This window comes from Xyrauchen texanus, chromosome 31, assembly GCF_025860055.1.
Source record: "Xyrauchen texanus isolate HMW12.3.18 chromosome 31, RBS_HiC_50CHRs, whole genome shotgun sequence".
Lineage (NCBI taxonomy): Eukaryota > Metazoa > Chordata > Actinopteri > Cypriniformes > Catostomidae > Xyrauchen > Xyrauchen texanus.
Window position 1 is genome coordinate 19,923,631 of NC_068306.1, and position 13,523 is coordinate 19,937,153.

Here is a 13,523-nt window from a genome sequence, read left to right on the forward strand (position 1 = left end):
ATTTGATAAACTGGCGTCTGTTCAGGGCATCACCTCTTGACCGTCGACTGTGAGTGACGTCACTTCCCAAGACAAACACGCCCCATAGCATAATCCCACCCATGACCCTGATTGACAGGTTTCCGTGTAAGGCATCGGAAATGGAAATACTAAGGGAATTAGTATTCCATTTGAGTTTTGGCTGGCTACATACGCAACGCTGAGAAAGTGAAAAAGCAGACGTGGTAATTTAAATTGCTATTTAAATATGACAGGGCCAAAACTCGTAAGATATGGGAAACACAGTTGCAAACGGACTTTGCTTTTCCATTTGAAATTTGGCAGTCACTGTGCGTTCGCTTAAACGAAAATGCAAACGGTAATGCGCGATTTGCAATTGCGTTTGGATTATGTCACATTTTATCGTCCACAAATTGAAAACGCAATTGCAAATACAATTTGCAATTCCTTTTGAATAATGTCCGGAATACCATTCCATAGTAGAGGGAAGGTCTGCTAGAAAATTCACGAGATTTATCAAAAGCTTTTGATGCTGTCAGATGTGTTTAATGTAGAAAACTTTCATGTGGAATCTCAAAGATAGTCTCCTAAGGACAGTTCAGATTAGACTTATTACATTTTTAGTGCTGGATGGTGGCGAGTGGTTTTTCATCTTTTTGCTGTACCACTCAAAGTAAAACTTCTCGTCAATGTCACAGATATCACTGCCGACTCTCTCAAAACATTTCACCACTCCCCTCGGATCTGCTTTACTTCCCTCCTACACTGACAATCCCAGGAGGAAAGGTGTTTTTTAAAAGCAAAATAATTAGTAGTTTGTGCATGTAGGAGCAATGACCTGGAAAAGAGACACTCAGCTGCTACACTCAGATTCACGCTGTCATGGTGATCATGTTAGAGTGTTTTATTCTGAGATAAGAAGGCAGATTCGTTCTCTGAGTGCCATCTCTAAACATATGATTTCCGTTTAGCTGCCATGTCATTTGTTTCCTTCACATCAGTGGGTCTTGCTAGAGTTTAAAAATAATGTTTGAAGAATTCAGGTTAGAGTGGAGCTGAGGTTTGTGATATTGTAGAAAGTGACAGCATTAAGTAATTGTCTAAGGGATTAAATATTGCAGATTTCTAGATTCATGTGAAATAAAAATGTCTCTTACATGTCCATGAAGCATCACAAATGGATGTGTTTTGTCTTATGTAAACGCAAATGCTAACTAACATTTTCCTCACAGGGATGGTTCACCTATAAATACAAATTATGTCACCATTTATTTATTCACCTCGTGTTGTTCCAACCCCTGTCTTTCATTAAAGATGTTAGGCAGAGTATTGAAGTGAAAGTGAATGGTGACTGAAGCTGTTATTCTGTATGTTTCCTTTTGCATTCCATGGAACAAAAACAAAGTCATACAGGTTTGGAACAACATGAGTAAATGATGACAGAATTTTGGGGTGAACTATTCCTTTAAAAGAGCATTGTGTAATGTGTCTATTTCATTAGGATGAACCACTCAAACAGAGCTAATATGTTTACTGCAGTGCAGACAATTAATTATTTATATTAATTATTTATTTTTTATTTTCTCTGTAACTTAAGCTGGGATCGGAGAAAGCATTTTGACATTGTAAAAATAACAGCACCTTTATCATTTCCTATTCAATCACCTAACAGAACAAGAAGAAAACTGCTTTTACAGTTCTGGAAAATATTAAGAGACCACTGCACAATTGTCAGATTCTCTGGATTTACTATTTATAGTTATATAAAACAGCTACAATTATAAAATTAAAATGTTTGTTTTATTCTATAAACTACTGACAACTTTTATCCCAAATAAAAATATAGTCATTTAGAGCATTTGTTTGCAGAAAATGACAACTGGTCAAAATAACAAAGATGCAATGTTTTCAGACATCGAATAATGAAAAGAAAACAAGTTCATATTCATTTTAAAACAACACAATACTGTTTTAACCAAGGAAGAGTTCATAAATCAATATTTGGTTGAATAACCCAGGGTGGTTGATTTTATGCCACACCTGGCGAAAAATTAAAGCAGCTCGGATTTGTTTGATGGCTTGTGACCATCTATCTTCCTCTTGATCACATTCCAGAGGTTTTCAATGAGGTTCTGGAGATTGAGCTGGCCATGACAGGGTCTTGAACTGGTGCTCCTCCATCCACAACTTGATTGGCCTGGCTGTGTGGCATGGAGCATTGTCCTGCTTGAAAAATCTCAGGGTTGGTGAACATTGTCAGAGCAGAAGCATAATCTTGTACGTGGCTTGATCCATGTGTTCTTCACAAAGAAGAATCTGCCCGATTACAGCCTTGCTGAAGCACCCCCAGATCATCACCGATCCTCCACCAAATTTCACAGTGGGTGTGAGACACCGTGGCTTGTAGGCCTCTCCAGGTCTCTGTTTAACCATTAGATGACCAGGTGTTGGGTAAAGCTGAAAACAGGACTCATTAGAGAAGATGACCTTACTCCAGTCCTCTATGGTCCAATCCTTATGGTCTTTTGCAAACCTCAGCCTGGCTCTTCTTTGCTTCTCATTGATGATGGGCTTTTTTCTATCTTTGCATCACTTCAGCCCTGCCCCTAGGAGCCAGTTTCGAACCATCCTTACCATGCACTTCACCCTAGCTGCCATTTACCATTCTTTTTCTAGGTCACTTAATACTTTTGAGGTACTACTAGCACTGTTCTTGCCATCCAGCTGGTCCTATTGCAAGAGGATACTGATAACCACAGCAGTGGTTTTTATACTTTTCCTCATTAAATAAGATTTATTTCAGATGATCACCTAATCAGTACCTCATTAAGTAGAATTAGGTGTGCTTTTGTTGGAATTCAATAGACACTGGAATGGAATGGCTGACACACATGTTGCAATGCTGATTTAAGAAAACATTTTGAGTGGTTTCTTAATTTTTTCCAGATCTGTATGTCTTGAAAACATCACCTCTTGGGCTCATTAGTGTAGCCGCCACTGCTTTACCCCCATCACCACAGCGAGCCTCATCGAACGGGACACACTGCTCTCCCGTTCCTGCCACCACCTGAGCGTTATCCAGCAGCGGTCGTGCCCCATTCAGAGAGCGCACACAGAAGATCTGTCTAGAGTTAGTGTCTGACAGGAACAAGGAACCTGACACTGGATCCACTGCCAAGTAGTACTTGTGGCTTGGACTGTTGCTATGGAAATATAGCAAATGGGAGAATGTCTGTTAATAAAATCCTCTGGCAAACAGCATGGTTACCGTGGTGAACATTATGAATGTGAATGGTTCATTGCTGGTAAGGTAACTGGGGCTCAAAAAAGAAAATTTGATTTAAAAAAAAAAACATGAATGAACGGCAGAATTCAGAATGGCAGTTGTCTCTGAAAGCACTGCATGGAAGGATCATTCAAATTGGCATGCAATTTACACATTGCTACATACACATATGATGGAACATTTCAAAGGTGCACTTTTCCCTCATTAAAAAAAGAAACAAATAGTACTTTTAAAAAAAGTTTAAATCATGTCCAATCACATGAGAGGGAGAATCCAGTCATATCAGTAGCCATATAAATGCTAATTTATTTTACATGGAACATGTCGCTTCCTTGGGGTGGACAAGTTGAGATCACAAGACCAGCTAAATATTCACTTTCTCAGTAGACCCTTTACTAGACACTTACGCTGTCAGATTAAATTGATCATGACTGACAGTGAATAGCGAATTTCTACAATGGCATCGGTAACTGAATGCATTTGCTTATTAGTGAAATTGCACCAGGTGTCCAAAACAACTGCCATATCGTCCAGTGAAACACAGTTATGTAAAAATTGTAAACATATGTACAGTAAACACTAATGAGTGAACCTTTAACATTATACTGTATGTGTAATTATATTTACCTGTGTCTCAAATCTTTGTTTCTTCATTTAGCAGGGACCATTGAAAAGAAAAAAAGAGTGCATTAATTCCCTATTCGCTACAATACCCAGTTCTTCTACTTATTAAAGATAACATGAAATCAAAATGAACCAAGACAATTTATTGTATTAATGTCCCTGCACATGCACGTTACTTTAAATAATAATAATAATAATAATAATAATAAAAAAAGTTTGTTTTCCAAATCCTATTAATTAAATATTTCTGCCTTAAAAACACACATTCTTTTCTCCTAACATAATGAAGGCCACAAGAGCAGGGAAAAATATTATCAACCAATCCAATCAAAATCCAATGGATTAAATCATCTCACACACCACAATATTTAAATATCCATTTTCACAGAGAACTATGCTACAGTATGGAAATTAAATGTCTGATAAATGTCAGAAAAATACTGTTTTTTGGCTTTTAAGTTTTTTTTAGCTTTACCTGAGCTCTAGTACAGCTGTTGTATTGAGGGATGGGTAGACCCTCCGCACAAAGTTTAGGTCACCCACATACAGGTTACCCTCTCCGTCACAGGCTAAAGCCACTGGTGCCAGCAACTTGTTGCCCTCGGCCATTCCACTGCAGCTTGGGCAAGAGATGCTGCGTCTGCGCCCATTACCCATTATACTGTTGATTATGGGTGGCTGCTGCTGGGAAAGGAAGACATTCTCCCCACTGCCCTTATGAAGGATGCCTGCATGAAAATAAATAAAACTGTCACTAACTGCAATTGAGTGAGATTTCAAATGTGACATAATTCTAATGATCTTTACACCCACAAATGTGATGTTTAAATGAAAGCATCAGTTCCAAGATTATGACACATATATTGCGTTTCATGATCAACAGCCTGAAACCAGTAGTCATTAAAGACCTCGTAATCATCAATAATGACCAGAAAAAAATCCCTGGTTCACTAAACACACCAAATTTTCCCCTAATACAGCAATGAAATTATAAGCAATGACAAATGTGTACAAAAAGGATAGTATTAGGGAGAGAGCACGTGTTATTTTATAGTGTGATGGCATGCTCTCCATCTCTGTGTCCTTTTTTTGACTTCAAACTAGTCAGATTCCAATCACACAAAAAAAAAAGATGATCACTATCATCTCTCCATCTCCTGATGCAAGGAAACAAGTAGGTAACACTTCACAAGAAGGCGGTATTCATTATTGGCTGTATTCATTATTAGTTTTAATAATCTTGGTACATTTTTATTCCAACATAAACTAATGCATTTTCACATTAGAAGTTGTATAAATGAACCACAATTAATACATGTTGAAAAAAAAAACTTTGTTCATTGTTAAACTGTGATACCTAATGCATTAATGAATGTTAACAAATATAATATTATTGTAATGCTGTAAGATAAACAGGTGGGGAAGCAGCACTCTGTTGAGGCTTAATACAAACACTTTTCACAAAGTCAATAATGGACAGTTCATCTTGGACAAGCTTTTTAGACTTCCAGAAGGGACTTATTTGACCTGGAAGGACTGTGTCTTTTTCATATTTAACTCTTAAGCATATTTTACAACAAGTGCACAGCCGTGGCTCATGGGAAGACAACTCAGTGTAATTAAGTTGGCTAGAGAAGGGTTTGTTTGTGGTTTTACTTCCATCTCCTAACTGGTCACATAGATCATGGCCGTTCTTAAATGTTCAGTATGCAAGATTCAGAAACCCTAGTTATTAATGACACCTGTGGCCGTTAAGTGAACTGCAGCCAGCTACCTGTTGCTCGTGATCGCGCACAAACTCCATAGGGACGCGAGCATCAACCAAAACAATGACGTAACGTACAAAGAGGCTGAACGTGATTCGCCGGCATCATGCTGACAGATGCGGTAACATAATAAAATTACACAGTTATGATTGTTTTACTACAAACCAGTGCTGGAACAGGGCTAAAGCAAAGTGTGGATATAGGTCTGACTATGCAAAACTAGTTTTAAGTAATCACTCTTTGCATAATGCATTGACTGCATTTATACGATAGCCTATGTTGGTGGATGATGACCGTAGTGGTTTATAAAATAGACCGTACATTATAAATATGTTGACACAATTCAGTATTGATGTGATTCCATCAAAATGTCATTTTATATATATTGATGCGCTATTGTTTTATAATAATAGAATGTATATATTTTCTATATTACCATGTTAAGTTACACTAATGCATTATTTTGAACATTGTTTAGCATTCATTTAATGTATTATTGTAGTGTACCTTGCTGAATAATTACAGATTAACATTGACATTAACCTATACAATTAAATATAAAGATAAGATCAATGGAATTATTTGAAAAATACGAAGAAAGGCAGCTTGCAATTCGTCAGCGTTAGCAGGCAAGATCAAGTTAGCTAAAATTACATGGATCACTCCTTATGGCACTATATTTCACATGATTTAAAACGTAACCAATCTCTCTCTCGTCGCACCACCGTCTGTCATCAGCCTTTATCCCTCTCTGAGTCTTAATTAGCCTGATAAGGGACCAGGTGTGTATAATCACAACCCGGCCCCGCCCTCCGCCCTGCCACATTCCTCCCTCGTTCTCTCAGGCTGGGGAGCCCCCTTTCCCTGGGGGAGGGCGTGCTTTAAGCCCAGTCTGCCGGCAGGTCATCCCCATCTACATGGATGAGGGAGGGGACAAGGGGAGGGAAACAGAAATAATTAAAATGGGGGGGGGGGGTACTTCCTGTAACAGTGTAGTACCCCCCAAAAAACACAGTAAAATTTAAACGAGAAGGAAATGGCCAACACAGAGCGGCAGTGAGAGAGAGAGAGGAGAGAGAGATGAAAAAAAAAAACTACTCGCCGGTTCTCCGATACACCGTCGCATGGTCCTCGATCACTTCTCCACCCTCTCCCCGGGGTTGACCGGAGTCAGACTCATGACCCCCGGCGGTCAGAACGCCCCTCCGCGTTCTCGGCGACACGTGGGGACACTCTTCTGCCCCTGGCAGCGGCCCTACCGCTCCAGGCGTTTGGGGAGACACTTCCCTCCTCCCCTCGCGGACGCCGATCTTCCTTCGACCCCTCTGCATTTCTGGGGGATGGCAGGGCTCTCCTCCGCCCCTGGCAGCGGCTCCATCGCTCCAGGCGGTGGGGGAGTCCTGTCCCCACTCGCCTCGCGGACGGCGGCCATTCACCGCGTCCGGGCCGTCGGCAGCGACGGTCCCCTGGGTCAGCAGTGTCGAGGACTCCGCGACGGGCATCCCTCCTCCTTCCCGGATTTCGGCACCAGTGTAAAGCAGTTCGATGGAAAGAGGAGGTGAGAACCGGCTTGGCAATATAAATAATATTTTAATGAGCAACTAAACAAAAGACGAACACACACACATGACGGACATGTCCGTAAACTATCTCTCTCTCGTCGCACCACCGTCTGCCATCGGCCTTTATCCCTCTCTGAGGCTTAATTAGCCTGATAAGGGACCGGGTGTGTATAATCACATGGTGTTCTTGCCGCTATTATCCACCCCAACGGAGAAGCCGCGGCCATCAGCCAGGGTACAGAGGAGCCTGGCCGCCTGGAAGCGGAGACCCCAACCAGCCGCTAAAAGAGCCAGGGTTAAGAGAGGACGGCGACTGTTAGTGGGGAGGGGCTCCCGGCCGACCGCCTGGAGCGGGAGAACTGCTGCCAGGGCCGGGGGAGACCCCTTCTGTTCCCCGAGAACATGGCGGGGCATTACGTTCGCAAGAGGCCGGAGGACTGCCTCCGATCCACCCGGGGAGGCGTGGCTGTCGTCTGTTAGAGGGTGGAGGAGTGGCCGAGGACCAAGCTACTGCATATCGGAGAACCGGCGAATAAGTGTTTTTTTTTCTCTCCTCTTTCTCTCCCACTGCCACTCCGCATTGGCTTTTTCCCTCTCTTTTAAATTTCACAGTGTTTTTTTGTTGTTGGGGGGTACTACACTGTTACAGGAAGTACCCCCTATTTTAATCATTATTGTTCCCTCCACCTGTCCCCTCCCAGATTCAGGATGGTGCCCATTTATGGGCAGCTGTCCATCATAAGCGTGTGTGTTTGTGTCTTTTGGGTTAAGTTTGTCATTAAATATAATTTTATTGTCAAGCCGATTCTCGCTTCATCATTTCCACTAATCCCTTTACGGTTTAATTATCATGCATACTTTCCATCTCATCTTGTTGACAAAATCCAAACAAAGCTTTGTTAAGAAACTGTACCAAAGTTCATTGTCAGGCAGATAAAGGAGGAAGCGTGAGCCGGTTTCAGGTTTTAATTCTTAATACACAGCAATTGCATTACAGTTTACATAAAACAAAGAATGGCTTTTTAGCATACACAAATAAAGTTCCGCTTTTCAGTAATCAAACAAAACACTCCCCCGTCTCTCACTGCAAACACAGAAACGGTAATTACCAGCAAATTCATCTCAGGTAAAACTCTTTACTGCATCCTTTCTCCCCAGATGGGTGCTCCATCACCCCCTCGCCTCCACAGACATATTTTTACCAGTAATTTCACTGATGAGACACTGGTGGCCAACAGCGATGGTTTTAATTAAATTACAAAATAACAACTTACTGTAAACTATTTAGTTTTTAGTACAAAAAGTAGTCTAGCATATTATATATATAAATCTGTTTTGACTTAAATCTGTTTTGTATACTATTATGATGATAGTGAAACTTTGTAATATGGCACTTTTTGTACCACTGTCTCCCTAAGATGATTCGCTGATGTTCTTCCTCTTTTGTAAGTCGCTTTGGATAAAAGCGTCTGCCAAATGATAAATGTAAATGTATATATATTAGATTTCAAATTCTTGTAATCAGACTACAGTTACTGATTTTCAATTAAGTTAATTACTTTTAATTACTTTACTTTGGTTACACAGATTTCTAAAATAATATTATTTATGCAGAATACACTTAAAATATGACTTACATTATAATGCAATTTCTGTTTATGTTTTGTGACAACTGAATGGTGTGTGCCACATAATGAGTCAATGAAATACAGACATTAACCACATTTACATGCACTTAAAGTGTTTTATCCAGGGTTTTTGCAGAATGCATAGCTTTGAAACGTCATGTAAACAAGAAAGCAGATTTTCTTATGCCATTTATGGGATTAAGAGAAAGCGGTTTAACACACCTAGGTTTCTCCCGGAGAACCCAGCTATTTGTGGTCATATAAACACATAAGCAGCTTTCTAACTGGTTTTTGAGGAGTGTGTGAACACACCGGATAACAAATGTCATAGCATAGAGCACAACAACAATTCAAAACAGCGGAAAGAATTTAACATTTCTGGGAGTACAGTGGGAAAATACATATATAAACTATACCCATTTATACACATTTGCGTGTATGCGCTTGTACATTGGGGGTATCCCATAGTTTTATGTAAGAGGGAAACCCCACTTTTGCCGCACACTTCCTCTGCAAGTCACGATTAAAACTATGTAATACCTGTAAATGAAGTTAAGCAACGAGACTAAAATAGCTTTCTCAGATGCCATGTTAGTTATTTACATAAGCATCAAAGGAAAATGATGTTGCTGTGGAGAAAGTTGCTTACTGAATGAGCCGCATGTACACGGGAGTAAAGAGAAAGCTGCTAACGCAGCCCATGTAAACGCATACAACGCCTTAATGGAATAGTTCACGCAAAGATTTTTATTCTCTCATCATTTACTCACCATTATGCCATACCAGATGCTTTTGACTTTCATCTGCTAACCTCAAATGAAGATTTTTATAGAATAATTTCTCAGCTCTTTTGGTCCATACAATGCAAGTGAATGGGTGGCAAAATTTAGAAGCTCCAAAAATCACATAATTCAGCATAAAAGTAATCTATAAGACTCACGTGGTTAAATCGATGTCTTCAGAAGTGATATCAGGGTTCCCACTCTTTTCAAAGCACAATTTTCCAGGACATTTTAAGTGCCCAACAAGTGTAATATTTAAGCAAATATACATGCGTCCATTTAAATCAAGCATGTATTTTGCGGTTTCTGTGTGTTTTTTACAGAAGTTTCTCACTTCCAGATTAGCAGTTTGCTCCATGGCCCAGTTTGATTATTAATCCCCATAAAGTTGTGATTTAATTAAATAAATACATAGTCTGTATATGCTGTGCACTTCAAAGTGCTCTCTCTGTCATCTCACAAACCCAAGAGTGCACGTTATGATCATCACGTTCGGCTCTACACATTAATTTTGAAGTGTGCATCACTTGCAGATTATTTATTTATTCAATTAAATCAAATACTTTATCACACTAGGACATATCACAATTTAAATGTGATCATTTGTACATTCAAACAATGTAACATTTTTGTCCAATATGTCATATTCCACAACATTCTACGTTTTAATGCTAATGCCAGTTTTATGACTAGATTCTGTGTTTTCGGCATAATACATGTGGTAACCGCAGTATAAGCTGACTCAGATTGTTGAATTATTGAAACTCAATTCACATCCCCAGGTATCAAGGCTGAATTTAATTAGTTTTTTTTTAAATCAGTGGTCTGACTGCATTCGTTGTTTAAAGTTTATAACACACAAGGATGTGAACTCATGAGGGGTGAAAAGGTGAGACAATCACAGATCCACAAACATGTTTTCCAGGGTTATTTTTGAATTTTTTTAAGAATAAGCTAAAAGCACCAACTTAAGCTATTTTAATGATTCAAGAATAGAAAACTATCTGCACAATTGTGCTTGCTTCTATTTCACAAATTAGTTCAGTTTGATGATTAGTTCAGTGACCCCTTCTGGAGATGTCACTAGGTGGCGACAAATAAGCATCTTATGTGCCATGAATGAGTTATTGAATCATTTTGAGATGTTCATGACCGAAATCTGCCAAGAGGCTGTACAAGAGCAAAGCAGATCTATAATTTCTGTTCAGTTTGTGAACTGCTAATGAGTATTAATAACGTCCTTACCATGTACTTCATTAAAATTTCAGTAGAACGTTTAAGCATTTTAAGAACAATGCAGATCTACTGAATCACTTTCCTACAGCATTTATACTGCTGAGCATCACTTTTATCAGAAAAGACAACAATAATAGCCTAATAATAATAATAATTCTGAGTTTCAATACTGTCCTTCCTTCATTGAAAAGCACATTTCATATGAGTTGAGGAGTCAATGCTCCGCTCAACCGCAGCATCAAGTTGCGCTTTGCACTTCCACATGACAAGCGTTGCAGAAAGCGTCATGGAGGGGACAATTTATGAGAAAGTAAAAAATACTTTTTTTAAAAAAAGGTTTATTTTTAGGTCTTAGAGATTTAAAAAATTTTTTTTAAAGAATTGTTATCCCATTTTCTCCCAATTTGGAATTCCCAATTCATACTACTTAGTAGGTCCTCGAGGTGGCACGGTTACTCACCTCAATCCCGGTGGCGGAGGACATGTCTCAGTTGCCTCTGCTTCTGAGACTGTCAATCTGCACATCTTATCATGTGGCTCACTGTGAATGACACCGTGGAGACTCCCAGCACGTGGAGGCTCATGCTACTCTCTGCAGCCCATGCACAACTTACCACGCACCCGATTGAGAACGGGAACTACTAATCGTGACCACGAGGAGGTTACCTCATGTGACTCTACCCTCCCTAGCAACCGGGCCAATTTGGTTGCTTAGAAGACCTGGCTAGAGTCACTCAGCACATTCATTCGAACTCACGACTCCAGGGGTGGTAGTCAGCATCAATACTCGCTGAGCTACCCAGGCCCTCATGTTTTTTTATTGAATTTACTGTAGCTAAATAACTGTGATCTATGGATACTCGGAAACAATAAGGTAATGATTAATAAATAATTAAGTAAAATAAAAAAAGACATTCAATAATTCTTAAATTTGGACACAAATATTTACTGTAGCTTTCTATTCTCAAAATCATTTGTGAGGCAAAAACATGTGTGAAAAAAACACTTGCGTAAAGTTGGAGCTGAGGCTGCACTGACGCGTCACTTCATAGACAGCGCTGACGCAAGTCAAGTGTAGGTCAAACCACTTCACATGTATAAATATCAGTCACTTTTACACTTTTACATTAACAGCTCTTCCACCGTTTTCTCTCCATGATGGTAGACTCACAAATGCGATGCTGAAGTAAACCAAAAATATATGGACTCTCATACAGTCCATGTACCGGGTCATTCAGTTTGTTTATAAATGAGAAGTGAAATGAGAAGTGTGCCGCTTCTTAATGTGCACGCGCTGCTGTAGCCAAGCACCTGATTGGCCGTAGCTGTAACCAATCAAGCATTCTGCCTCGGATGGACCGCGATTACCAAGCACACGATTGGTTGCTGCTGTAATAAATCATGAGGGTGTAAGCGCCCTTAACCGGAGATGTTGTTTTACAATGCACAGCTGGTGGCAGTGACAAAACTATATGAATTTGTGTATTTATATTCAGACCATTTTATTACACTGAAATATTTTCAGAACAAATAATTATTTTACAAGTCATTTAGGTATTTTTCTAATTTTCTATGACTTTTCCATGACTGGAAAACTGCATTGCAAAATTCCAGGTTTTCCAGGACGCATGGATATAGCAGGTGTGGATGAGAAACAGATCAAAATTGAAGTCCTTTTTTACTATCAATTATCCTCCCTGCTCAGTCATTCTCCACTTTCACATTCTTCTTCTTGTGTTTTTAGCAGGGAGAAGAATTTCTAACAAAAAAGGACTTAAATATTGATCTGCTTCTCACCCACACCTATCATATCACTTCTGAAAATATGCCTTAAAACACTAGAGTCATCTGGATTACTTTTATGCTGCCATTATGTGCTTTTTTGAGCATTGAAATGTTGGCACCTATTCACTTGCATTGTATGGAACTACTGAGCTGAAATATTCTTCTAAAAATCATAATTTGTGTTCTGCATAATAAAAATAAAATACATCTGGGATGGCATGAGTAAATGATGAGAGAATTTTCATTTTTGGTTGAACTATCCCTTAAGCAACTTTTTTGCAATAAATGGCTTTCTGGTATCCATGTACAAAGTGATCATTATTATCTGTGTTATTTAAAGTAATTTAAAAGTAATTAGTAATGTGATTACTTTTACATTGAGGTAATCTGTAAAGTCAGTAATCTGATTTCAAAACAAGAGTAGCAACAAATAATTTGTAATTAATTACGTTTTTGAAGAATTTAAGGAATAAGGATTATCAATGAGTGTGTCAATGAATGCATGTATTTCTGCACGAATGGCTTTAGGGACGTACCGCTGCGGATGTTCAGCATGTGATGTTTGTCTAGAGACCAGCCGCCCAAGTTTGAGGGGTTGAGCTCGTACCCCTGCAGCACAGCTGTCCTCTTTTCCCATATGATCTGACTAGGACATGTCTCATGTTCGTACCCCACAGACACTATAAACAGAGGGAGACAGACAAACAGAAAGTGAAAAAGAGAGATTAGAAAGAAATGTGAAGATTTGAAGAGAAAATTACAGAGGGAGAAGACACTTAGAGGAAAGCAAACACACACATATACATTCACTCACACCTCGCTGTACTATCTTAATTAAACTCTCCATCACAGAG

The 13,523-nt window shown here is 39.4% G+C and overlaps 1 protein-coding gene across 1 annotated transcript in view; it reads right to left on the minus strand.

The window, feature by feature from the left end:
- The window catches only part of tenm2b (teneurin transmembrane protein 2b), a 148,961-nt gene that overhangs the window by 14,419 nt on the left and 121,019 nt on the right, over positions 1-13,523 (minus strand). Inside the window, exons 17-20 of the mRNA XM_052099838.1 lie at positions 13,206-13,349; positions 4,386-4,638; positions 3,914-3,934; positions 2,971-3,203 (exon numbers count right to left, since the gene is read on the minus strand). Coding sequence (XP_051955798.1) covers positions 2,971-3,203; positions 3,914-3,934; positions 4,386-4,638; positions 13,206-13,349 — 651 coding nt within the window. The remainder of the gene's footprint in view (positions 1-2,970; positions 3,204-3,913; positions 3,935-4,385; positions 4,639-13,205; positions 13,350-13,523) is intronic.